A 24124-nucleotide genomic window follows, 5' to 3' on the forward strand; every position below is an offset into this window, starting at 1 on the left:
TCCTGCCCACAACGCAAACCGCGGACACTGTGGACTCCAGAGCTTTGGGCAGATGGAGGGCCTTTTATTCGCGAGGGTCGGGGGTGGGGGTCCTAGGTGGGGACAGACAATAAATACCGAGGAATGTCGGGGTCTCAGTGCATCCAAAACGTGGATTGGGGTGTTGGGGGTCCTGTAGCCTGTCAGCAAGTCGGAGGACGAGGTCAATAAATATCCAAACCGCCGAAGCGGGCGGAGCCGGCTGGGGCTCCGAGAGCAGCGCAAGTGAGGAGGGGGGCGCGGGATCCCCAAAAAAGCGGGTTTGGCAAAAGCAAATTTCCCGAGTAAGCAGGCAGAGATCGCGCCAGACGCTCCCCAGAGCAGGGCGTCATGCACAAGAAAGCTTTGCACTTTGCGAACCAACGATAGGTGGGGGTGCGTGGAGGATGGAACACGGACGGCCCGGCTTGCTGCCTTCTCAGGCCTGCAATTTGCCCATCCACGTCAGGGCCTCAGCCTGGCCGAAAGAAAGAAATGGTCTGTGATCCCCCCAGCAGCAGCAGCAGCAGCAGCATTCCCGGCTACAAGGACCCTTGGAGCCCCGTTCGCCGGCCGCGGACCCGGCCCCTCCCTCCCCGGCCGCTAGGGGGCGGGCCCGGATCACAGGACTGGAGCTGGGCGGAGACCCACGCTCGGAGCGGTGTGAACTGGCAGGCGGTGGGCGCGGCTTCTGTGCCGTGCCCCGGGCGCTCAGTCTTCCAACGGGGCCCCGAAGTCGAAGACAGTTCTAGGGTTCAGGGAGCGCGGGCAGCTCCTGGGCGGCGCCAGACTGCGGTGAGTTGGCCGGCGTGGGCCACCAACCCAATGCAGCCCAGGGCGGCGGCACCAGACAGAACAACGGCGAACAGGAGCAGGGAAAGCGCCTCCGATAGGCCAGGCCTAGGGACCTGCGGGGAGAGGGCGAGGTCAACACCCGGCATGGGCCTCTGATTGGCTCCTGGGACTCGCCCCGCCTACGCCCATACGTGGGCCCGCACTCTTCCCTGCGCCCCGCCCCCGCCCCAACAGCCTACAGCTGTTGTTAGTCCACTCGCACGCCTCGAATCCCGTCCGAACTCGTCATTGGCTGCTTCCTAGCGGCCTGTGTTGATTGGCTGCCCGAGGATCCGCCCTCCTGCCGTGGGCCCAGCCCCGCAAATGCGCAGCTAAGCGGGTGGCACGGGGCGGGTGGAGCGCGGGGCGCGACGGCGGAGGGGGGCGTGGGCAGCCGGACGTACCCTGGCAGGGAGCAGCAGGTGGCGGCGGTGCATGGGGCCTGACCCCACCAGCGGGCACTGGCCCAGAGCCACGGCCGGGGGGCCATCTAGCTGGAGAGAGAAGGGACAGGTGACCCGATCGGAGCCCAGCCCAGCCCTCAGCGGTGGGGCGAGAGACAGCGAGGGGAATCGAGGTCGGGGGGGTTATCTAGGGAGATCCCGGAGGGAATCTGGTGAGGCCTGAACGGAGGGAGATCTGGGGCTGAATAAAGGGCTTCTGCCCTCTAAAGTCGCAAAGACGTAGGGTGAGCCCTATATCTGGACGGGGAGACCAGGAGCCAAGGAGGGGATCTGCAGAATGGGCAGCAGGTCTGAGGCAGGGGAAAGAGAGGGGTCTTACATGGGAAGGTGGATCCGTGGCCCGGGGACTGGGGACCCCCGTGACAGCTGGAAGGAGAAGAAAGAGGCATAGGGCGCGTGGAGGGGCGAAGGAGGGCGGTGGCGCGGCGTGCCCCAGCGTGGGTCCCTTCCCTCCTCCAGGTGTCTATACACGCCCCGCGGAGCAGACGGCCCACCTCCTCCCGGTCCTCCGGGGAAGGGGACACATGAGGGACTCACCTGTGGCTCCCTCTGCCTGCAGCAACTCCATCCGCTCCTGCAACTGCCGGACGTGTGCCTCTAGGTCCCGGTTCCGAGCCTCTGCCTCGCGTAGTTGACTGTGGGGAGGTAAGGACGGTGAGTCCGTCCGGGCCGGACGAGAGGGGCTGCCAAGGGTTGCCACCGGCCCGCACCCCGGCCCCGGCCCCGATCCCGACCTGGCGAAGTTCTGGTTGTCCGTGCGGATGGCCTCCATCTCCCGGCTCAGGCTCTGCCGGGTGAGCACCTCCTCCTCCAGGGCCTCCTGGAGCTCCCGCAGCGTCACCTCGGCCTCAGCCTCTGCCGCAGGGACAGCCGCTGGAACTGCCACTTCAGCCTGTGTATGGGGACCAGGCTTAAGGCTGCCTGTGGCTCCTGGAAGACTCAGGACTTGGGCACTGGTTCCAGGCTAGGAATCCTTGCTTATCCCCTACTCCTCCGTCCCCTCAAAATCTCTGGAATCCCCATAGCTCCTGCAATGATCCAAGCCCCCTCCCTTCCCTACCTCCCTCAGCCCCATCCCTGAGTCTGGTCAATCTACACAGGGACCAGAGGGCTGGTGCTCAAACACTAACACAACCTATGTCCCTCTGCTGCTCAAAATCCCTCCAGCTCCCTAATGCCCTCACAACAAAAGGCCTTGCTGGGTTTTGTTTCCTGCTGGCCTCTCCAGCCTTCTCAGGAATGATTCAGCCAAACTACCTTTCAGGAACAAATCAGGATTCCCACCTGCCCAAGGCCTTTGCCCTTGAGGTTCTCGCCTGACCACCTGGCACCTTTCCTTCCATGGCTGGTTTCTCCTTCACGAGCACTCAGCTCAAAGATCAACTTCTCAGATCCCCAGCAACACACACACCCTTACTTAATGCCCCACTGTAACTACAGAAACCGTCCCATGTCTGAAGTAACCTCGTCTCTCTGTGGTTTCTGTCTGCTTCTGTTCAGAAGTCCCTAGAGGGCTCTACAGTGCACGCCACCCGAGAAGCCCTCACCTTTTTCTCTCCCAATTGTCCCTGACGGACCCCCTCCCCTCCACAAACTTACTGTTTCATCCTGTGGGGACACCGAGGGCTCCAGGCTGGGCGCTTGCACGTGTGGCTCAAGCAGCTGCTCGGCCTCCAGTTCCATGGGTGTGGAGCCTGGGACCTCACTGTCCCTAGGGAGAGGAGGAGGGAGTGGGGAGGGAGACAGAATGCTGATTCTCTGGTGGAGAACCAGAACTTCTGGCCTGTGGGTAGGGGCAGCTGCTTCCAAGACCTCCTGATTTGAGGAAGGGGAGCAGCAGAGCGAAGAGAACAGAGTCCCAGGTAGGCCAATAGCCCCTTCTCTGCTTAGGAAAAGCCCTGCCCCTCTCCTGGCCTTGGGCCCCTGGGAGCTGCTCTTTCTAAACCTTCTGCAGGGACTTGGGGTCCAGACCCCCATGTTCTAGGGTCAGCTCATCTCCTCCCTTGACATGTGACCTCTGCAGACCCCTCTTCTCAGGGCCTCAGGACACGGAGGCCGACCTGATGGGGAGACTGCTTGGCTCTGGCCACCTCCACAGATGTGGTCCTAAGACTGGGCATGGGACCCCAAGATGGCAACTTGAGGTCAGCACACCCCACTCAGCTGTGGGAAGGGGACAGCTCCTCCCTGGGGTATGAAGTGGCTGTCCCCTCCAACCCAGCAGTCCCTCCTGTGGGAACACGGCTCAGGACCTAGCTATATACCTGGACATGCGCCTGGGTTCTAATAGAGGATGGGTTCAATCCTGACCCACCGTGCAGGCCCCGCAGCGGTTCAGAATCAAGCTGGAGTTCATTAATGATAAGGTATAGTATGTGTAATGTTGTCCAGTAATAAAAGCTGATTAGAAAACCAACTGTTCTCTTAGACAAAGTAGCATGAGGAAGGGGAAAAAAACAAACCAAAAAAACACCAGTTCTCCACTATTTAAACATGTGTCAGTACACGTGTGAGCCAGGGACCACTGCCATCTGGTGAGCTCACGAGATATCAACTTCCTTTTCCTTATCTGTATTTTCTAATTTACTTGTGATAAGCAATGCATTATTTGTGTAATTAATACTTTTGTTGAGACCAGGTCTCACTCTGTTGCCTAGGCTGGAATCTATCATGGCTCACTGAAGCCTCAAACTCCAGGCTCAAGTGATTCTCCTACTTCAGACTCCTGAATAGCTAGGACTGCAGGCACAGACCACCATGCCTGGCACAATTTTTTCAATTTTTTGTAGAGACAGGGTCTCATTATGTTGCCCAGGCTGGTCTTGAACTCCTGGGCTGAAGCAATCCGTCCACTTCAGCCTCCCAAAGTGCTGGGATTCCAAGCGTGAGCCACCATGCCCAGCCTGTAAATTAGTACTTTTTTTTTTTTCTTTTGAGATGAAGTTTCACTCTTGTTGCCCAGGCTGGAATGCAATGGCACGATCTCAGCTCACCACAACCTCCCCCTCCTGGGTTCTGATTCTCCTGCCTCAGCCTCCTGAGTAGCTGGGATTACAGGTATATGCCACCACGCCCGGCTAATTTTGTTTTTTAGTAGAGATGAGGTTTCTCCATGTTGGTCAGGCTGGTCTCGAACTCCTGACCTCAGGTGATCCACCCACCTCATCCTCCCAAAGCACTGGGATTACAGGCGTGAGCCACCACACCCTGCCTAAATAAATACTTTTTTTTTTTTTTGAGACGGAGTCTTGCTCTGTCGCCCAGGCTGGAGTGCAGTGGCATGATCTTGGCTCACTGCAAGCTCCGCCTCCCGGGTTCATGCCATTCTCCTGCCTCGCCTCCCGAGTAGCTGGGACCGCAGGCGCCCGCCACCACGCCTGGCTAATTTTTTTGTATTTTTAGTAGAGACGGGGTTTCACCGTGTTAGCCAGGATGGTCTTGATCTCCTGACCTCGTGATCCACCTGCCTTGGCCTCCCAAAGTGCTAGGATTACAGGCGTGAGCCACCGCGGCCTGCCTAAATTAATACTTTTAAATGGCCTTATTGTTATATGGCTGATTCAAAGAATTTGCATTCTTTTACAACTGATTGTAAAAGTCTAAACTTCATATTTTCCAAGTTCTGAAGTCCTGTGGCTCTCTGTACTACAGACGTAAAAGTTAATGGTTACAAGATTCTGGGAAGCCCAGTCTGTGACTCTGAGGTTTTAAAATTCAATCTTAACATTTTGAAGTACATAGATCTGAAAATTTAAGGTCCTCCAACTCTGGCCTCTTAGGAATCTTTGGTCCCAAAACAGTAAGGTTCCAAGACTGATCCTGCAACTCCATTGGCTGCCAAGGAGGAGGAACCAGGAAGCTCAAGCAGCCTCGTGGCCCCTGGAGGCCATCCAGGGCAGTGCTTACCTGAGGGCCATGCAGGAGTAGGAGTAGCCCACAAAAGGCAGGTGGACCCCCAGCGGCGCACCTTCCCGAATGTCCGACAGTGTCTCCTGCGCAAGACACACAGATGTGAGCAGCAGTCATCAGGGCGGGCCCCTCACTGCTTTTTGATCTTGGCTTACATGTTCCCCCCAAACCAGCCCCAACTCAGGGCTTATCTAAAGTGGCCCCTCCAGCATTTTTTCTTTTTTCTTTTTCTTTGATACGGAGTCTCGCTCTGTTACCCAGGCTGGAGTGCAGTGGTGCAATCTCAGCTCACTGCAACCTCCGCCTCCCAGGTTCAGGCGATTCTCCTGCCTCAGCCTCCTGAGTAGCTGAGATTACAGGCGCCCTCTACCACGCCTGGCTAATTTTTTATATTTTTGGTAGAGACGGGGTTTCGCCACACTGGCCAGGCTGGTCTCCATCTCCCTGACCTCAAGTGATCCGCCTACCTCAGCTGTTATAGTCCCAAACTCTGGGCTCAAGCAGTCCTCCAACCTCAGCCTCCCAAAGTGCTGGGATTACAAATATAAGCCACTGTGCCCAGCCCAGTTCTGTTTTTTTTTTTAGACGGAGTCTTGCTGTCTCCCAGCCTAGAGTGCAGTGGCATGACCCCGGCCCACTGCAAACTCTGCCTCCCAGGTTCAATCAAGCGATTCTCCTGCATCCGCCTCCTGAGTAGCTGGCATTACAGGCATACGCCACCAAGCCTGGCTAAATTTTGTATTTTTAGTAGACACAGGGTTTCACCATGTTGGCCAGGCTGGTCTTGAACTCCTGACTTCCAGTGATCTGCCTGCCTCAGCCTCCCAAACTTCTGGGATTACAGGCGTGAACAGGCGTGAACCACCTTGCCCAACCCTTTTTTTTTTTTTTTTTTTTTTGAGACAGAGTCTCACTCTGTCACCCAGACTGGAGTGCAGTGGCATGATCTTGGCTCACTGCAAACTCTGCCTCCCAGGTTCAAGCAATTCTCCTGCTTCAGCTTCCCCAGTAGCTGGGATTACAGGCACCCGCGACCACACCCAGCTAATTTTCTTGTATTTTTAGTAAAGATGGGGTTTCACCGTGTTGGCCAGCCTAGTCTCAAAACTCCTGATCTCATGACCCACCGGCCTTGGACTCCCAAAGTGCATGAGCCACAGCGCCCGGCCGCGGTCCAGCCTATTTTATTTTAATTTTTTTTTTTTTTGAGACGGAGTCTCGCTCTGTCGCCCAGGCTGGAGTGCAGTGGCGTGATCTCGGCTCACTGCAAACTCCACCTCCCGGGTTCACGCCATTCTCCTGCCTCAGCCTCCTGAGTAGCTGGGACTACAGGCGCCCGCCACCATACCTGGCTAATTTTTTGTATTTTTAGGAGAGATGGGGTTTCACCGTGTTAGCCAGGATGGTCTCGATCTCCTGACCTCGTGATCCACCCGCCTCGGCCTCCCAAAGTGCTGAGATTACAGGCGTGAGCCACCACGCCCGGCCAGCCCAGCCTATTTTTTAATTTCAACTTATCTTATTTTTGAGACAGAGTCTCTCTCCGTTGCCCAGGCTGGAGTGCAGTGGCACAATCACAGCTCACTGCAGCCTTGACCTCCTGGGCTCAAGCCCACGTCGGCCTCCCTAGTAGCTGAGTATACAGGCATGCGCCACCACGCCCAACCAATTTTTAAAACATTTTTGTAGAGACGGGGGTCTCACCACATTGCTCAGGCTGGTCTCGAACTCCTGGGCTCAAGCAATCCACCCACTTCGGCCTCCCAAATTGCTGGGGTTACAGGCATGAGCCACCATGCCTGGCCCCATCATTTTTTCTTGTATCCTGTTGCTTCCCTTCAGGGCACCTGCCACACTCTCCATAATTCTCTAATTCTCTAGACTGCAAGTGGATGAGGGCAGGGACCAGAGCTCATCTGGTCAGTGCTGGATCCCCAGTATTGTTCAGCAAAAGGGCACCCAGAGCCGAGCAAGCATGCCATGACAGCTTGTTACACGGTGAAGAGAGACGGCCTAAGGGAGGAGGAGTCCTCTCCTGCTTCTCATCCCTCCAAGTCTCAGCTCAGATAGCTCCCCACTCCAGAAAGCCCTCCAGGACCTTCCTTGCTGAGTCAGGAGTCCCCCACCCCCTGCACTCCATTGTCTCAGCCCTGATCACTCTGGGGCCTTACTGTCTGAAGACTGCTCTGTGTTCCCCCACTGGACTGTAAGTCTAGGTCACTGCTGGGTCCTCAGTACTAGATGGGCACAGAGCAGGTGCTCTGGGGAATGAGTGATTCAGGACCCCAGAAGGTAGGCACTGTCCTTACTCCAACTTTATGGAGGGAGCATGGGGAGGTTCCCGCAGCCGAGCAGGGGCCACAGGTACCTACCCCGCCCCCGCTCACCATGGCAGTGAGCCCGTCCTCCACCAAGTCGAAGTTGCATGTGTCGGTGGCACCTTCGAAATCCGGTGTAAAGGGGGGCACGCTGTCCCGGAGACCATCCCAGTCGAGGCCAAAGAAGAAGGGATGTGTCTGGAAGTCGCCTGCTCCACCCCGGCCCAGCCGTGTCTCCGGGGGACACAGCAACCGCTGAATGAAGTCTCGAGCCTCCTCAGGGACCCCTTCGTCCACCAGCGGCAGAGAGAGGTGCTCCTGCTCAGAGGGAGAGGAGGCGATAGCCTGGGAGCGCCTACCGGGAGAGGCCAGGTCTCCCTGGGGCCGTGCTCACCTTGTAGTGGACGATCTTGCCATAGGTCTCCGCCGTGGAATCCGCGTAGAAGGGCGTCTGCCCATAGAACATTTCATAGGCGAATACACCCAGCGCCCACCAGTCACACTCGGGCCCGTAGCTGCCTGTCCCAGGCCCACCGCCCACAGCCTGCAGGATCTCGGGGGACAGGTAGTCTGGGGTGCCCACAGCCACCAGCGACTGCACCTGGACCAAAAGGAGCAGAGCGAGGCTTGGGCCCACCCTCTGGGCCCACCAGCTCTGGGCCCTCCTTCCAACCACTCCCCAGATGCTTAGCCCCTCCCTCTGCCTGGTCTAATACTCCACCACATAGATGCACACTTAGGCCTGGGTCACACCACCTCTTTTCCCCTCCAAATCCAGTCCCGCTCCCACACTCTGTGCCTTCCATCCCTCATCAGCAGCCCCAGTTGCTCTGTGGCCAGGGCACTGGCTCACCGTTCCATCTGCCCGCAGCTTGAGGCAAGAGCCGAAGTCGGCCAGGCGGATGTGGCCACAGCGGTCCAGCAGGATGTTGTCGGGTTTGATGTCCCTGCACCGAGGAAAGGAGAAGGGTGGGATAAGTGAACCTCCCTTCTGTGGTCCCACCAGGCTCCGCCCCTCTGGGCAGTGCCACCTGGGACCCCACTTCCTCGGGTTCCGCCCCTGTAGGGATTCTACAGTTCTGGACCCTACTCCCAGGCACCCCCCAGTGGGCCCCAACCAAGAAGGTCCCTCTCTAGGCCCTGGCTTCTCTGGGCTCTGACCTTCCAAGAACCCGGCCAGGGAACAAGCTTGCTATCCCCTCGCCCTAGCCCTCGGCCATGCTGCGCCCACCTGTGCACGTAGCCAAGCCGGTGCACCGAGTCTATGGCCATGACAATCTCCGCCAGGTAGAAGCGCGCCATCTCGGCCGGAATCCGCTCCCCAAACTTGCTCAGCAGTGTCAGCAGGTCCCCGCCCACATAATACTCCATGACCAGGTACTGAGAAGGGGTTCGTCATGGGTGGTTGGTAGTCCCCTGAGGCCCTGATCCATCACAGATGGCCGGGACAACCCCTCCCAGAGACACCCCATCCTTGGGCAGAGACCTGCAGCCCCAGCCCAGAGATAACCATAGAAATCTGCCAGGCCAAATCAGAGACCACCTGCGGCCCCCGCCCCCTGCCCCTCAAAAAAAAACACAAAACAAAAAAACTTTCCTGGGATGTCACTGGGAAGATTCACTCCCCCTGAGATGTTCTGGGAAAGAGAACCCAGAGGCCACCCAACACCCAGAGAATAGGTCCCAGACACTCCTTCCCTAGGCAGCGGCCCCGTTAGAATTCTTGAAGACCTATCCCATTCCAGGTAAGAGACCCCCCGCAACAGAGACATCTTTATAAGAGTCCCCCAAATCACCCCAGAAACGGGCAGTGAGGGACACCATCCCCGTCTAGATAGGGAAGGCCCCTCATCCACCTGACACACCCTCTTACCGCACACAGACTTTCCCACAGACGTTTCCGGGCAGCACCCCTAGTCCTAGAGCTTCCTCTCCCCACCTCCTCGTCCAGTGACAGCACGGGCTCTGTCCCTCTTCCTAGTCACCCCGGCCCGGAGCTCACCAGGTAGTTCTCATCCTGGAAGGCGAAGTGCAGCTGCGTGATCCACCGCCGGTCCCCATTCACCAACACGTCCCTCTCCTCACGGAAGCACGACACCTGCAGGGCACCCGGAGGAGCTGCAGCCGGAGACGGGGCGCGGATCCTCAAAGCCCCCCACGTCCGCCCAGCCCCTCACCTCGCCCCTCTTCAGCATGTCCCACTTGTTCATGATCTTCATGGCATACACCTGGCCCGTCTGCTTCATCTTCACTACCGCTACCTGAGGTCGAGATAGTGAGACAGAGTGGAGACGGCGGGAAAACAAAAGGGCTCGCCCAGACCCAACTCCACCCGCTTCTGCACCCAGCCGTGGCCCCGCCCCACCTGCCACACCACGCCCATTGGTCCCAAGCCCCGCCTCCAGCCCAGCCCTAGGTTCTAAGGCTGGGTCATTCATCAATTTCTAAGGCCCCGCCCCAACCCCTATGCCCCGCCCACCACAAGTCAAGTCAGGCTCCCGCCTGCTTCGGCTTACCTCGCTGAACGCCCCGCGTCCGATCACCTTCAGAATCTCGAAGTCGTCCCTCTGCAGTCGGACCTCCTTAAGCCTCACCACGATGGGCTCCGCTGGGGGTGGGGGTGGGGGAAAAGAACTGAGGGTCACCAGAAAGGGCACTGGAGACAAGGGGAAAAGCCCCACCCTCTGTCTGTCTCCCCTTCTCTCTGCCTCTCAGCTTCACCCTAGGACTGTCTGCTTCCCAGGGGCTTCCCCACATAAACACCGTGTAAGGTTCTGGGGGCCAAAACTGCCCTCCCATGGAGGTGAGATGCCTGAGAAGCCCTTTGCGGGACAGGGCATTGGCCCAGAGGGCTCCAAGGGTGTTGCAGGATGGTTAGGGTGGGGTAACGGAGTCTGCAGAAGGACAGACCCTAAAGAACAAGGGGAGAAGGAAATAAGACCCAGTTCTTCCACCTTCCACCCTGACTCCAGGTGACAGTTCAGGTGCAGCCAGGGCCCCACCCCCACGTTCTCATGTAGAATGTCCTGGGTAACGGCCCAGACGTGGGGTTGTATCCAGTACCTCTAGATTCAGATGCAGGTGGTTCTTGAACCACACTTTGGGAAACCTTGGATTTGGGGCTGGGGGAAGGAACAGGACAGGGAGACAAAGGCAGCATGGTCACATATCCCAGACTCAAGTGCTCCGGTCCAGCCCATCTCTCAGTCCTCCAGGAGTGCTTTAGTCCTACCCCTTATTTACAGATGACAATCAGGCCTCTCAGAAGTCAAGGTCCTATGACTAGGAATGTTAAACTGGGCAGCCTGGGTGGAGGACCAGCTGGGGTGGAGGCTTGTGGCTCAGGGACTGTGGGGACAGGGAGGCCTGGACTCCCGGGGGTGGAAGAAGTGGAGGCAGGATGGAGAGAGGGATGGGTATGGGAGGGGAGGGAAGGAGAGGAGACAGTGGGTTCTGGAGGAAAGAGAGGGGTTCCGGGGGGTTCCGGGAGAGTGGGCCAGCAGGGACGAACCAGCCAGGGCTGAGGACGGGGGAGGGAGGAGAGAGCCAAGACATTGAGCCCTTTTAAGGCAGCAGGAACCCTGGCCCCCTCCCCCGCCCCAGGCCTGGCAGGGGAGGGGCCGCGAGATGCAGCTCGGGCCACAAAAGGAGTGCTCCTCCCGGGAGCGCCAGACCCCTACCCCGCCCGGTCTCAGTTTACCCTGCCAACCCAACTTCATCCTCTACTAAAGGGAGGCCAGGAGAGTCATTAGGGGCTGTGGGAGGTTGGGAGAAGGTTTTTCCAGAGGCTGAATGGCCTGGCCCTTCTTGGCCTCCACCTTCCCATCTGTGAAATGGGAGGAGGAGGGAGAGGAACCAGGCCTGGGTCAGAAAGAGATGGACACAAGAGGAAGCAGGGGAAGGTAGAGAAACAGGAAACAAGTGTCACACACAGTTTGTTACACACAGGCCAAAGACCAAACACCAGTCGCTGAGGGCCAGACATATGAGGGCCAGAGGGGCAGGGTGCTGGGAATGAAAGAAACCAGTGACCAGTGAGCCCGAGTCCTGGGCTTGGGGAGGAGGTGGGCAGACAAGGCAGCTGGCAGAAGCGGAAGCATCCTCCTTCCAGCCCTGGCCCCAGGCCCTGGAAAGCCCTTGCAAGAAGGGGTTCTGTGGGACAGCTGGAAGGTTGGAGGCCCTGGGCCAGGAGAACTAAAGGACGCAGGGACCCGGGGTGGCGGGAATGGTGGCTGACCCACACGGCTCATAGGAACCGAGACTTTGGGGCTGGGGGTGGGGGTGGGTGCAGAACCTACAGAAGAAGAAGACACACCCAAAAGAACCCAAAGTTGTCCCTCCTGGATCGCAGAGGAGGGGGCACTGGTGGCGCCTGTCTGCAAAGCTGGTTCTCCCACAGGGCCCGCGTGAGTCACCGCCCTCCCAGCGCCTGGGCACCTGTTGGGGCAGCTGGAGAGGCTGGCGCCGAACACCTGCCTGTCGGCTGCGCCCCTGGCAGCTGCCCCATGCTGGCCCTCCTGGCTCGCCCCAGGCCACAGGAAACCAGGGGAGAGGGCCATAGAGCCCACTTTTGGGGGGAGGGTCCTAGGAGAGGGAGCTCCCAGCATGACCCTGACCCTGACCCTGAGGCGGGGTGCAGAGAGGCCATGGGAGGCTGTTGGCAGCCTAGCCTGCTGTGACTCCTAAGCCATGGCTCTGAGTCACAGCCACCCTAGCCTCTGCTGACCTTACTCTGCCCCTCCAGGGTGGTGGCATAGGGCAGAGAGAAATGTTGCCCCAGGGCCCAGGTCCACACTCTGAGCCCCAGGATGGGAGGATCTCCCCATGCCCATCCTGCCATCCTGCCCCCTCAACAGCCAGGCCTCTGTGCCCAGACCTGTCTCCTGCCCCACCCCCACCCCATCTGCAGGAGCCCCGAGGGTAGGCACTCACCCCACTGCAAGAAGTCGGCCACGTACTTGTCCTGGGCCAGTTCGGAGGCGCCCAGCTCCTGGTGGACGCCCAGGAGAAGGTCGAGCAGGGGCTCCAGCCCCAGGAAGCCCGGGTCCAACACCAGCTGCTGGAGCCGCCTCAGCCGCACCTCGGCTGACATGTTGGACAGGCAGCACCATGGCCCCTCCCCGGGCCAGGGGCTCGGGGTCCTCCTGTCACAGGGCCTGGCAGCCCCTGTCCAGGCCCTGGAGCCCTGGCTGCATGTCTGCCTGTCCCTGGCTGTCCCCTGGGCCTCTCTGGCCACTTCTCTCTGCGGCCGAGGCCTCCTCCCCTTCTCCCCACCCCTTGGTCCAGCCCCCCTCCCGCCTCCCAGCCTTAACCCCTCACAAGCCAGCCCCCCAAGCTCCCTCCTTCCAGGGCCCTTCAGAACCCTTCAGTGCTAGAGTAGGGGGAATGGATGAAGAATCTCAGCTGTCACACCGTCACCCCAATAAAAAGGTAGAGCACAGAGGAAGCCACAGGTGGGATGAATTCCAAGAGGAACCTGCCCATTGCTGAAACAGGGCCAATTGAGGCTGAGTGACCCAGCAGCAACCACTCCCTTGCTCCCAACAAGCTCCAGAGCTGGGGGCTAGGGGGTGAGGGCTGGGGGCTGGGGCTGGGTGGGAGAAAGGGGTTGAGGCCTGGGAAGGGGGCGGGAGGCCAGGGCAGCTTCTTGGGTGACTCAGAGATGGATTCCGACTCGGACAGTTAAATTTAGCCCTCAGGCTCTCTGCTTTATACTGGCTTTTTTTTTTTTTTTTTTTCTAGGAGGTGGGGAAGGGGTGGTGAGGAGAGGACCAGGAGGGGGCACCCTCAGAGCCTGAACAGGGGTGACCTGCTGCCCAAAGGCTGGGGGAGGAAAGTGGTGGAGCCAAGCCCTCCCCGGGCAAACGAGACCCTAAAATAGCTCCTTGGCCCCTGGCCGGGGAGCCACATTCCTGCCCAGGCTGGGATTAGAAACAGAAACATTTCGGGGGGTGGAGGGTGGCGCGGGAAGACACACTCCCTGCGGCTCCGAGAGCCAAGAGGGATCTGAGCTCTTCTTTCCAGGGTGGACGGTTCTCCAGAGTGGAAGTCAGGGCCTCCAACCGGCCTGGGGCGCCTGGGCCTTGGGAGGGCCAGGCCTGAGAAACTAGGAGGCAAGGACCGAGGAGTCCCAGCTGGGCAGGGCCTGGGAAACGTGGTCCTGGGCAGTTCTGATAATTTAAAAAACACCCACTGAGGACTTTGATGAGGGGCCCTGGCTGCAGGCAGGATGCTCTTCTCCCCAAGAGGGTCCTGCTCCAGCCGCTGGTGTGGGTCACCAGTTGTGTGACTCGCAGGTCCATTCCCTCCCTGGGCTCCAGCTTTTCCTGCTATGAAAAGGGGTGGGAGGCGCTGGGCTGGGAGCAGGCCTGCACTCCTCCTCTGGGGAAAGCGGACTGCCTAGAACCACAGAGTACACACACAGGTCCTCTACATCGCCTCCTCCGAAGGGGACAGACCCGCTGAGAAAACAGGGAACTTTAGTATAAATAAGAGGTCCTGCGGGACAGGGAGGAACCTGAGGGGCTTCCATAATTTAACACTCTTCAAAAGCACAGACAACAGCAAGGGCAGCTGGGGTGGGGGCCGGGCGAGGGCTGGACCACCCCCGGCCCTGCCCACTCAACTGAGGGGCACACTGCAGACCTGGGGCTCTTGTGGCAGGGGCGGGGAGTCTCTCCCCAGGAGTGACCAGTCACATGCTGGGGACAGGGATGAGGGTAACACTGATGTTTCAGAGGAAGAGGTCATCGTACTTGGCAGTGGGTGGGGGACAAGGCTGAGGCCACAAGGGCTATTACATCGCCCGTGTCCGGGCCAGTCTGGGGGGCCCCCAAATTTTGTGCAGGTGGGGGGACTGGAGCAGTCCATCCATCATGGTTAGTCTTGTTAATACGTTGATCTGTGAGGTCAGCGGGGAGGGTTATGGCTAGGAGGCTGGGGGCATGGGGTGGGGGGGGCCCGATATCCATGGCTTCACACCACTGTGCCGCTCGGGGAGTTGCCTGGTTGGGAGGAGATGCCCTGGGGAAGATGAGAGGGAGAGATGGGAGGGGTTAGAGACCAACTGGGCTTCAGCCAGTGTCAAGGGGAGGGAGCCAGCCCAGAGTCCCCAAAGCTGCTGCCACCCTGGCCTTGCCCTTGGGTCCGCCCCAGACCCCCCAGAGGCCACTGCTCTAGGCTGGGAACTTGCATCTTAGCTAGCTTCCTGTCCTGGCAGTCAGCACTTTCACGCAATAATCAAAGTCCTTGGTGGATCCTGAGTGAGACGATGGGGTAAGGGTAAGGGTGGGAGGGGAGGGGGAAACTGGAGCTCCCTTCTAACTTGGGAGGGACCCTGAGGTACTGGGGAAAGAACTCAGGGACAGTCCTACCTCTACCACTGACTTGCTGGGTGACCTGGGCCAACTTCCTTCCCCTGTCTGGGCCTCGGTCTCCTCGTCTGTGAACTACGGAGACAGAGGGGTCTCTTTTAGGACTCAACCAGACTCCCCAAATCCCACCGCTCTTGCCTCTGAGTCACTCAGACTGTGCTCTCAAGTTCTAGGGACTCAGGACTCTACGATTCCAAAACTGAGGATCTGAGGAACCAAGCCACGGCCTCCAGGACCCTGGGCAACTGAGTCCAAGCCCTAAGAAGCTGAGACACCCAAGACGAGCTCCGAACTTACAAGATGCCAGGCCTGCTTCGCCTACTATGACCTTCCCAACGCCACAGCCCACCCAGGAGGCAAGCACATCCACCCACTGCCCATCCTACAGGCTCTTTTCTAAGAGGTGATGAGTTGGACGTCAGAGGGGGCAGTGACTTGTCCAGGGTCACAGAGGGAGTGCGACTGGAACCCAGGCCTGGGATTCCCAGCCTGTGCCTTCAGCAGGAGGCTCAGATCCTGAGTCCCAGACCCAGGCTGGCAGCCATGCCCACAGGCTTGAGCTCGCCCCTAGGGTTTTGGCCTGAAGTACTCAAAAAAGTTTCACGATTTAAAAAACAGATGTTCAATAGAAACAGATTCTGGTTCGAGTGACAGGCAGTAAGACCTGGCCGTGTGGGGCCCATCTGCTGCCCTTCAGACGGCCAGCCTTGGATGCCCCAACTCCTAGCTGGCTCTCACACCCACCCCTCTTTCTGCTGCCTGCTGCCTAGGGCTAGACCCCCTCACTCTAAGGATCTGAGAGGTCTTGTTCTGAGACACTAAGATTTCCCTGGCTTCCCCTCACCCCACAGAGCCAGAGGCTGTGACTGCAACAGAGCCCTCTCTCTGCCAATGCCTGCCTCTTCCCACGAAGGGTCCTGCCAGGTCCCCGGCAGGCTGGTGTGGGGCCACTCACCGCCTTGCCCGGCCGGGCCCAGGTGCAGATGAGGCCCTCCTGGCAGGCAGTGATGATGCAGTCCTCCAGGAACAGAAGGACTGTGAGCCGCTCCTGGGCGATCTTCTTGCACACAAGGGGCTCCAGCAGGGGTACCTCGTGGATGCGCGGGCACAGCGCAGTGCCCAGCACCTTGGCGGGGTCCAGGCGGCTGCGGGGAACAGGGCCGCTGGGCTTCTCCCCACCGCTGCCACCGCCGCCACTGCCACCCCGGCTGATGTTGCCCAGGCTGTGGTAGCGCTTGTGCTCCTTCTCTGCCCCCCGGTCCCGCCGCTCCTGCAGCGTGAGTGTGGCGAAGCGGCCAATGCTGAATGGTGTGCCAGGCTCTGCCGCCACACCCGGGCCACCCGCCTTGCCCCCGCCAGCCGGGTGCGGGAGACTGTTGGAGCGGGACAGCGAGCGAGGCAGGGGGCCTGGGCCAGGCTCGCCACCCCTCGAGCTGCTGGCGGCCGGTGGCGTGGTGCCAGGTGTGCCAGGGAGGGTGCGGGTGCGGGCCAGGGGCGGGTGCGGGTAGAGCACGTCTTCAGTGAGGTCCCACAGGCAGAACTGCGTGTCCTGGCCCGCCGAGCCAAAGCGGTAAGTAATGGAGCCAGCCTTGGGCAGTGGAGAGAGCGGGGCGCCCCCGGCTGAGCCTGTGCCCGCAGCCTCGGGCTCCTCCTCCTCCTCCTCGCCGCTCCGCTCCCCATCAGCACCGGCTGCTGTCGCCGCCTCCTCTGCCCTTGTGGTGTAGGGGTCAAAGGCCACAGCGTTGACCCAGGACTTGTGGCCATGGCCTCGAGCCACCACGCGGCCCTCGGTGAAGGACCACACGGTGACCAGGTCATCTTCGCCACCCGTCACCACGTAGCGGCCGTCAGGGCTCCAGCACACACACAGCAGGCCCCCAAAGTAGCTCTTCATGAGCCCACGCAGGAGCATGGAGTCGAAGTGGAAGACGCGCAGGCAGCCGTCCTGGCTCACACAGGCCAGGTGCCGGCCATCGGGCGAGAAGGCAAACTCGTTGAGGGGCCCCTCACCCACCGCCCACTTGGCCAGCGGGTTGCGGGGTGCCTTGCTCTTGGCAGCATAGACAGAGAAGCCCTCACCCTGCTTCAGCAGGCTGTACTGGGGCGGGGCCGAGGCGCAGGGGTGGCTGACGTTGTACAGGTACAGGTGGCCACTGGCGTGTGATGCCAGGAACAGGCTCTCCGACTCAGGCAGCCACTTCAGATATGTCACCTTGGTCTTGTCGATCAACCGCTGCCAGGGGAGACAGTGTGGGGTTGGGAGAAGGCAGTAAAACCCAGGCAGAACTTCTCCCCGACCCAAAGTCCCCAAGAAGGCCGTTGGACATGGCCCCGCTCACACAGCAGGTGCCACACCAGGCCCAGGTCCTCCTCGGAGAGAAGCTCCCAAACTGGGGAAGACAGATGGATACCAGGTCATGGAAACATGGGGAAACAGAGGCTGCTGCAAGGTGGCCACAGGGTGCTCCAAGGAGCCTCGATGTCCCATCTTTGGCGAGGGGACAGTCCTGCTTGTCATAGAATTGTCCTGTATCTCGGGGTCCTCAACCTCCGGGCCATGGAACAGTAGTGGTCCGTGGCCTGTTAGGAACCAGGCCACGCAGCAGGAGGTGAGTGGTGGGCGAGCAGGCATTACAGCCTGAGCCCAGCCTCCTACCGGAGCAGCGCACCATTCAATCCTCATAAGAGTGCGAACCCCACCATGAACTATGCATGCGAGGGATCTAGGTGTGCGCTCCTTATTAGAATCTAACACCTGATGATCAGAGGCAGAACGGTTTCATCCCAAAACCATTCCCTCAACAGTCTGTGGAAAAACTGTCTTCCATAAGACCGGTCCCTGGTGCCAAAATGGTTGGGGACCACTGTATCTGTCTAACCCTCCCCCGATCTTTACTACGTCAGGCTTCAAGTAGGAAATTTCTTCACAGAAAGGCAGCTCCCCAAAGGAAGCGATCTTTGTTTGGTTCACTATTCTTTAAAGCAGTGCACACAGGAGGCAGCTTGAAGGTAATTCCTGGACAAATGAGTGACAACCCCCCATCCCGCTAGGTGCTTAGACAAAAAACCTCGGCATCTGCCCCTCTTTTCCTCATCCAATCCTTCCACAAATCCTGTGGGCTCGACCTTCAAAATACACCCAGAAGTGGCTGGGTGTGGTGGCTCACGCCTGTAATCCCAGCACTTTGGGAGGCTGAGGCGGGCGGATCACAAACTCAGGAGTTCCAGACCAGCCTAGCCAATATGGTGAAATACAAGTAGAGATTCAAAATCTCTACTAAAAATACAAAAATTAGCCAGGCATGGTGGCGGGCGCCTATAGTCCCAGCTACTCAGGAGGCTGAGGCAGAACTGCTTGAACCCAGGAGGCGGAGGTTGCAGTGCGGGGAGATCGTGCCACTGTACTCCAGCCTGGGCGACAGAGCGAGACTCCATCTCAAAACAAAAAAAAAAGAAAAAATACACCCAGAATCTGACCTCCTCTCACCATCCCATTCAACCACCCCAAGCCTGCAATGCTGTGTGACTGGCCTCAGGCTCCAATGCCTGGGCCTGTCTGTCCTCTGCAGCCGCCACAGCGATGCTCTGTGAAGTATCAGCCAGCACCTGGCACTGTCCTGCTCTGAACACTTCGCAGCCTCTCTCAAGCAGGGTTCCAGAGCCTGAGGCCCTAATGCTCTCAGGCAGCCAGTGTATGCAACTAAGGAGCTGCTCGCCCAGGATGAGGCGCCTCCCATCCCTGGGAGAACTGAACATATAATCACTCTAGTCACTTCTGCCTTCCAGGGCTCAGGTGAGCCCCAATAACAAAGGCTCCTCCACAGGCTTCCAACTAAGAGTAAGGCAAAATCTCTCCGTGACCTTCCAGACTCTCCATGAGCCGGCCCCTCCATTATTTCTTGGAACTTATCTACCATCTTCTCTTCCTCAGTAACTGCACTGGCCACACGGCTTCTGTGCAATCCTGCATTTGTCCTAGCTGGCCCCGATACTCAGAATGTCCTTCTTGGCTGGGTGCGGTGGCTCACGCCTATAATCCCAGTGCTGTGGGAGGCCAAAGCAGGAGAATAGCTTGAGCCCAGGAGTTCGAGACCAGCTTGGGCAACACAAAGAGACCCCGCCTCTACAAAAAATACAAAAGTTAGCCAGTTGTGGTGGTACACGCCTGTAGTCCCAGCTACTCAGGAGGCTGATGTGGGAGGACTGCTTGAGCCTGGGAGGCGGAGGTTGCAGTGAACGAAGATCGTACCACTGCACTCCAGCATGGACGACAGAGTGAGACCCTACCTCAGGAAAAAAAAAAAAAAAAAAAATGCCCTTCCCCAGGCAACTCTTCTCACCTCCCTCCTTCAGGTCTTTATTTCAATATCGCCTCTTAGTGAGGGCTTTCCTGACCACCCTACTAAACTCTCCAAGCTTCCCTCAGCCCCTTCCCCACTGCTTCTTCTAAACAGGCCTTAATCACCTGCTGACACACGAAGACTTAACTTGATTAACTGTCTGTCTCCCCAGCTAGACTGAAAGCTCCAAAAGGGCAGGGCCTCCTGTCCAGGGCCCTGAGATGTGATATCCCTAGTGCTGGGAACGGTGCCTGGCACAGAACGGATGCTCAAAAACTATTTGTGAATGGATGAGCTAATGAATTTTTAATCCACTGACTGTTCCGTTCACTCCCTTCAGCCATTCACTCATTCTGAGAATATTTATGGAACACCTCCTCTGGACCAGAGAGAATGAGACAGAAGCCAAGAGCAGTCCCTGCCCGCGGATAAGGTCGTTTACTGGTATCTCCTCGTAGGCCAAGTTGGCCCAGGACTGAGCAATCTCCATATATGATTCTACAACAGCGGTCCTGCAAGGTAGGAACTGGAATCCCATTTTGCAGAGGAGGAGAAGTGAGGCTCAGAGAATGGTCACCTTCCCAAAGTCACACGATGAGTAAATGGTGCAGCAGGGCTTTGAATCCAAAGCCTCCAGAGCCCAGAACTCAAAGAGCAAGGGCATCAACTAAGTCCCGACTTATTTACTAGCCTCAATTCTCTAATGTGCAAAATGGGCAGCACACTTCTGTATCCACTGGTTGATGAAAACTCAAAGAATGGCCGGGCGCCGTGGCTCATGCCTGTAATCCCAGCACTTCGGGAGGCCGAGGCGGGCGGATCACAAGGTCAGGTGTTTGAGACCAGCCTGGCCAACATGGTGAAACCCTATCTCTACTAAAAATACAAAAATTGGCCGGGTGTGGTGGCTCACACCTTTAATTCCAGCACTTTGGGAGGCCGAGGCAGGCAGATCACGAGGTCAGGAGATCGAGACTATCCTGACTAACACGGTGAAATCCCGTCTCTACTAAAAATACAAAAAAATTAGCTGGGCGTGGTGCCGGGCGCCTGTAGTCCCAGCTGCTGGGGAGGCTGAGACAGAAGAATGGCGTGAACCCGGGAGGCAGAGGTTGTAGTGAGCCAAGATCGCGCCACTGCACTCCAGCCTGGGCGACAGAGCGAGACTCCATCTCAAAAAAAAAAAAAAAAAAATTAGCCAGGTATGATAATGCGCACCTGTAGTCCCAGCTACTCAGGAGGCTGAGGCAGGAGAATTGCTTGAACCTGGGAGGCGGAGGTTGCAGTGAGCCGAGATTGTACCACTGCACTCCAGCCTGGGCGACAGAGTGAGACTCCGCCTTAAAAAGAAAAAAAAATTAAAAACAATAAAGATTACAATTACAATTAAAAAAAAAAAAAGAACCGGGCATGGTGTCTCACACCTGTAATCCCACCACTTTGGGAGGCCGAGGTGGGCAGATCACGAGGTCAGGAGATCGAGACCATCCTGACTAACACGGTGAAACCCCATCTCTACTAAAAATACAAAAAATTAGGTAGGCGTGGCAGCGGGCGCCTGAAGTCCCAGCTACTCAGGAAGCTGAGGCAGGAGAATGGCATGAACCTGGGAGGCGGAGCTTGCAGTGAGCAGAGATCGCGCCACTGCACTCCAGCCTGGGTGACAGGGTGAGACTCCATCTCAAAATAAATAAATAAATAAAATAAAGAAAGAAAGAAAACCCAAGGAGTAAAGTATTCAGCACAAGGGTAACACAGCACAGGGCCTGGGTACAGTAAGGGTAGCTGTCATTAGCTGCTGTCACCCCATTCTCCATCTCTCCCTGGTCCTGCCCCTCTCAGGCCTACACTGTTCCCCAGGCAGCTGCATCCTAATGGCATATAGTGGGTAGGTGAGAAGGCGGAGAGGTTGGGGGCTCTGGGGGCTGCAATCACCTCCTCATTGAACAGCTTGCTGGTGTCCTTTTTGATGAGATCCAGGTACTGCACTTGACCCGCTGAGAAGCCCACCAGCAGCGAGATGGTCTCGGTGGCAGCAGTGAACTGGTTGAAATCGTGGCAGGTGGGCTGGGTGCCCTTGTAGATCCGCTTGTCAATTGGCTTGTTGAGGTCAATGGACTTGAGGGGTGGGAGAAAAGGAGTTAATGGTGTATGCCACTGAGGAGAAGGAAGAGGATGTTGAGGTTGGGGGAAACCACTAAGAGGAAGCAGGGTTAGAACCCAGAGGGAAGTGGGGAGGTGAGTAGGTGGATTGGGAAGGAGTGGGCAACCACAGACGGGAAGGGGACCCAAATCACAGACAAGAGTAGCAAAAAAGATGGTAAGGATCCCCCTTGACCACAGTGCCTCCCCCAAGTTGGGTCACCTCTAATTCAGAGACACCCTTGTCCACATAATCAGGGTTCTGGGTCCACACAGTTCCTAAGCTCCGATTCCTTTTAGCCTCACCACTCCATCCTATAACCTCAGCAACTCCCTTGGGACCTAGTACCACACTATTCCAAGACCCCCAAACCTTGAGGTCACCCAAATTTCCAGGACTCTAAAGCCTAACATCCTAGCATTCTCTTCACTTTGTAGTCCCTAAACCGCCACAGTTCTGGGACCCGTCAAACCTCACGGTCTCCCACATTTTAGGCCCATTTATTACCTAGGGGCTCCGAAGGATCCCCATCATTTCTGGGATCACCATAAACAGCCAGGGTTCTCATCACATCGCTTTAGAGATGTCCTGAATCACACCTGCAGATTCCCCTGCCAGGGCCTCTCATCCCCTTGAGAGCTCCCATCAGCTTCCGGACGCTCATCTCCTCCAGGACCCTCATGACTTCCAGACCCCAATTTTCTCTAGAATCCCATTCAGCTTCTGGATCCCCTATCACCTTCAAGGCCCCCATCACTTCTAGACTTCTCCTCATTCCTGGGCTCAATCTCAAGACCCCTCTCCCACACCTCCAGGCTGCAATACCGGGTTCTCCATCACCTCTGGGCTTGCATCACCTCATGATTCCCCATTACCTGCAGAATGCCTGCCACCCCAGAACCCGGGGGATCCCACCTCATCTCAGATACCCCATCATGTCCAACAGTCGCCATCCCAGAACTCCTACGCATAACGGGGGTAAAGGGGATTTCCCCCATCACCTCCAAGATGCCTGCCCAGCACCCCGCGGGCCTCTCATCACATTTCAGAATCCTGTACTCCCTCCAATGCTGTCGCCCTACGACGTCCATCACATTTAGGATGCCTATCTCAGGGCCCCATGTCAATTCGGGGACCCTCCTATCTATCAGTTCTCTGGAACCTCCATCCTTTCAGCACCCAGGGCCCCACGATGCAGGCCGCTCACCCGTTGGCTCCCACGACGGCAGCAGCCTGGGTAGAAATAGAGCTCACGGCCCAAGTTGAAGCAGACGCGGTCTCCCCCCGAGCCCAGCCCCGCGGGCGTGGCGGGCGGCTCCCCGGCCCCGGCGCTGTCGGGCTCCCCGAGGCGCACGAGGCTGAGGCGCACGGCGGGCAGCGCGGGCCCGGGTCCGGGGCCTGCGGGCGGCGGGGACGACGCGGGGCCCGCAGCGCCGGGACCGGAAGCGGAGGCAGGGCCGGGCGGGGGCTGCGGTGGCTGAGGCGGCACCGGAGTCTGGGCGGAAGCCGGACCCGACCTGCGAGCGGCGCCGTCGCCCGGGAGCAGCTTGTAGAAACCCTCGCGCGTGCGGAATTGCGACTTAATCTCCGCGCAGTCCCCCATGGCGGCGCCGGGGCCCGAGCCGCCCTCCGCGCCGCCCGCCGCCATCTTGGGCGCCCCCCGGGCCCCGCCACTGCCGGACTGCCGCCCGCAGCCGGGCCCCCTGCCGGAAGCCGCGGGCCCGCGCCGGAAAAGGTGGGGTCGTCGCCCGGGCAACGCCTCTTCGATTGGCACCCAGGTCCGGAGGCGGGACGAATCCCCGCGGTCGCTCGGGTAACGGTGCTGGGACTGTGGGCGGGGCGATAAGGTGGGCGCGGCCTTTGTGCCTGTGACCGACTTGTGGTTGGCTGCGGGGGCGGAGCCGGCAATGGAAAGAGGCGTGGCCAGTTAGAAAGCTCAAGTCCTTAGCAACCGCGCCCTGGGAACCGTTTGCCTAGCAACGGAGGGATTTTTTTCCCCCCCTCCAAAGAAGCCCTCATCCATAGTCCAGCCTTCCCATGAAGTCACAGCCGACCCCAAGTGACCCTGGTCTCTCCTTAGACGCCCAATATACACTCCCCTGACCTCCAGTGTTTCCCACTGACATATTCAAATCTCTGAATGACCACAGCATCTGCTACCATTCTTCCCCACCCTTGGTGACCCACCAAATCCCTGTGTCCCCACACAACTTCCTCTGACCCACTATTGATTAATGCTAACTCCAAACATCCTTCATATTTTCCACCAACCTCCAATGTATATTTCCATGATTTTCTTATTTTCAACAACCTCACTTGTCCTCCAAAACCTACCTCTGATTCCCAAATTGTATTGATCCCCACGATGCCCCAGTGTCCCAGTGATCCACTCGTAACCCAAAGTCTCCCCCTGATCCCAACAGCTCCTACTCATAGCCAGTGCTCCCCATGTCTGCTGAAGCCACCCAGCCCCATCATAGATCTTTCTAGTCTCATGTAGTCAATGGCCTCTATGATTTCTCCCTAGAGTGTCCCAAGGGCATCTCACACTTAAAAAAAAAATCCTACAATGGTTCGGGCATGGTGGCTCATGCCTGGAATCCCAGAATCCCAGCACTTTGGGAGGCTGAGGTGGGAGGATCGCTTGAGCCCAGGAGATCAAGACTGCTATGAATTCACATCACTGCACTAAAGCCTGGGGGACAGAGTCAGACTCAGTCTCTCT

The 24124-nt window shown here is 58.2% G+C and overlaps 2 protein-coding genes across 11 annotated transcripts; both read right to left on the reverse strand.

Moving 5' to 3' along the window:
* Nucleotides 1-43: 43 nt before the first annotated feature.
* DMPK (DM1 protein kinase) lies at nucleotides 44-13291 on the reverse strand. Of its 9 annotated transcripts, none has more exons than XM_063701463.1 (16): nucleotides 12476-13291; nucleotides 10607-10665; nucleotides 10060-10151; nucleotides 9721-9804; nucleotides 9546-9641; nucleotides 8775-8923; nucleotides 8397-8490; nucleotides 7938-8144; nucleotides 7598-7861; nucleotides 5223-5308; nucleotides 2916-3027; nucleotides 2051-2208; nucleotides 1854-1951; nucleotides 1636-1682; nucleotides 1257-1342; nucleotides 44-926 (listed from the first exon to the last, which is right to left on the reverse strand). In XM_063701463.1, the coding sequence occupies exons 1-16, from the start codon at nucleotides 12652-12654 to the stop codon at nucleotides 767-769; spliced, it is 1971 nt and encodes a 656-aa protein (XP_063557533.1). In that variant the 5' UTR covers nucleotides 12655-13291; the 3' UTR covers nucleotides 44-766. The 9 variants fall into 9 exon arrangements, with proteins under 9 accessions (XP_063557533.1, XP_055225748.1, XP_055225742.1 ...); XM_055369773.2 differs by having other exon boundaries at nucleotides 1257-1346; XM_055369767.2 differs by lacking the exon at nucleotides 10607-10665 and having other exon boundaries at nucleotides 7613-7861.
* Nucleotides 13292-14057: 766 nt separating this feature from the next.
* On the reverse strand, nucleotides 14058-23137 carry DMWD (DM1 locus, WD repeat containing). 2 transcript variants are annotated; one of them, XM_055369763.2, is made up of 5 exons: nucleotides 22607-23137; nucleotides 21192-21374; nucleotides 15872-17149; nucleotides 14917-14991; nucleotides 14058-14566 (listed from the first exon to the last, which is right to left on the reverse strand). In XM_055369763.2, the coding sequence occupies exons 1-5, from the start codon at nucleotides 23045-23047 to the stop codon at nucleotides 14519-14521; spliced, it is 2025 nt and encodes a 674-aa protein (XP_055225738.1). In that variant the 5' UTR covers nucleotides 23048-23137; the 3' UTR covers nucleotides 14058-14518. The 2 variants fall into 2 exon arrangements, with proteins under 2 accessions (XP_055225738.1, XP_055225739.1); XM_055369764.2 differs by lacking the exon at nucleotides 14917-14991 and having other exon boundaries at nucleotides 22607-23133.
* Between the last annotated feature and the right edge of the window lie 987 nt (nucleotides 23138-24124).

The sequence above is a fragment of the Gorilla gorilla genome, chromosome 20 (genome assembly GCF_029281585.2).
Source record: "Gorilla gorilla gorilla isolate KB3781 chromosome 20, NHGRI_mGorGor1-v2.1_pri, whole genome shotgun sequence".
Lineage (NCBI taxonomy): Eukaryota > Metazoa > Chordata > Mammalia > Primates > Hominidae > Gorilla > Gorilla gorilla.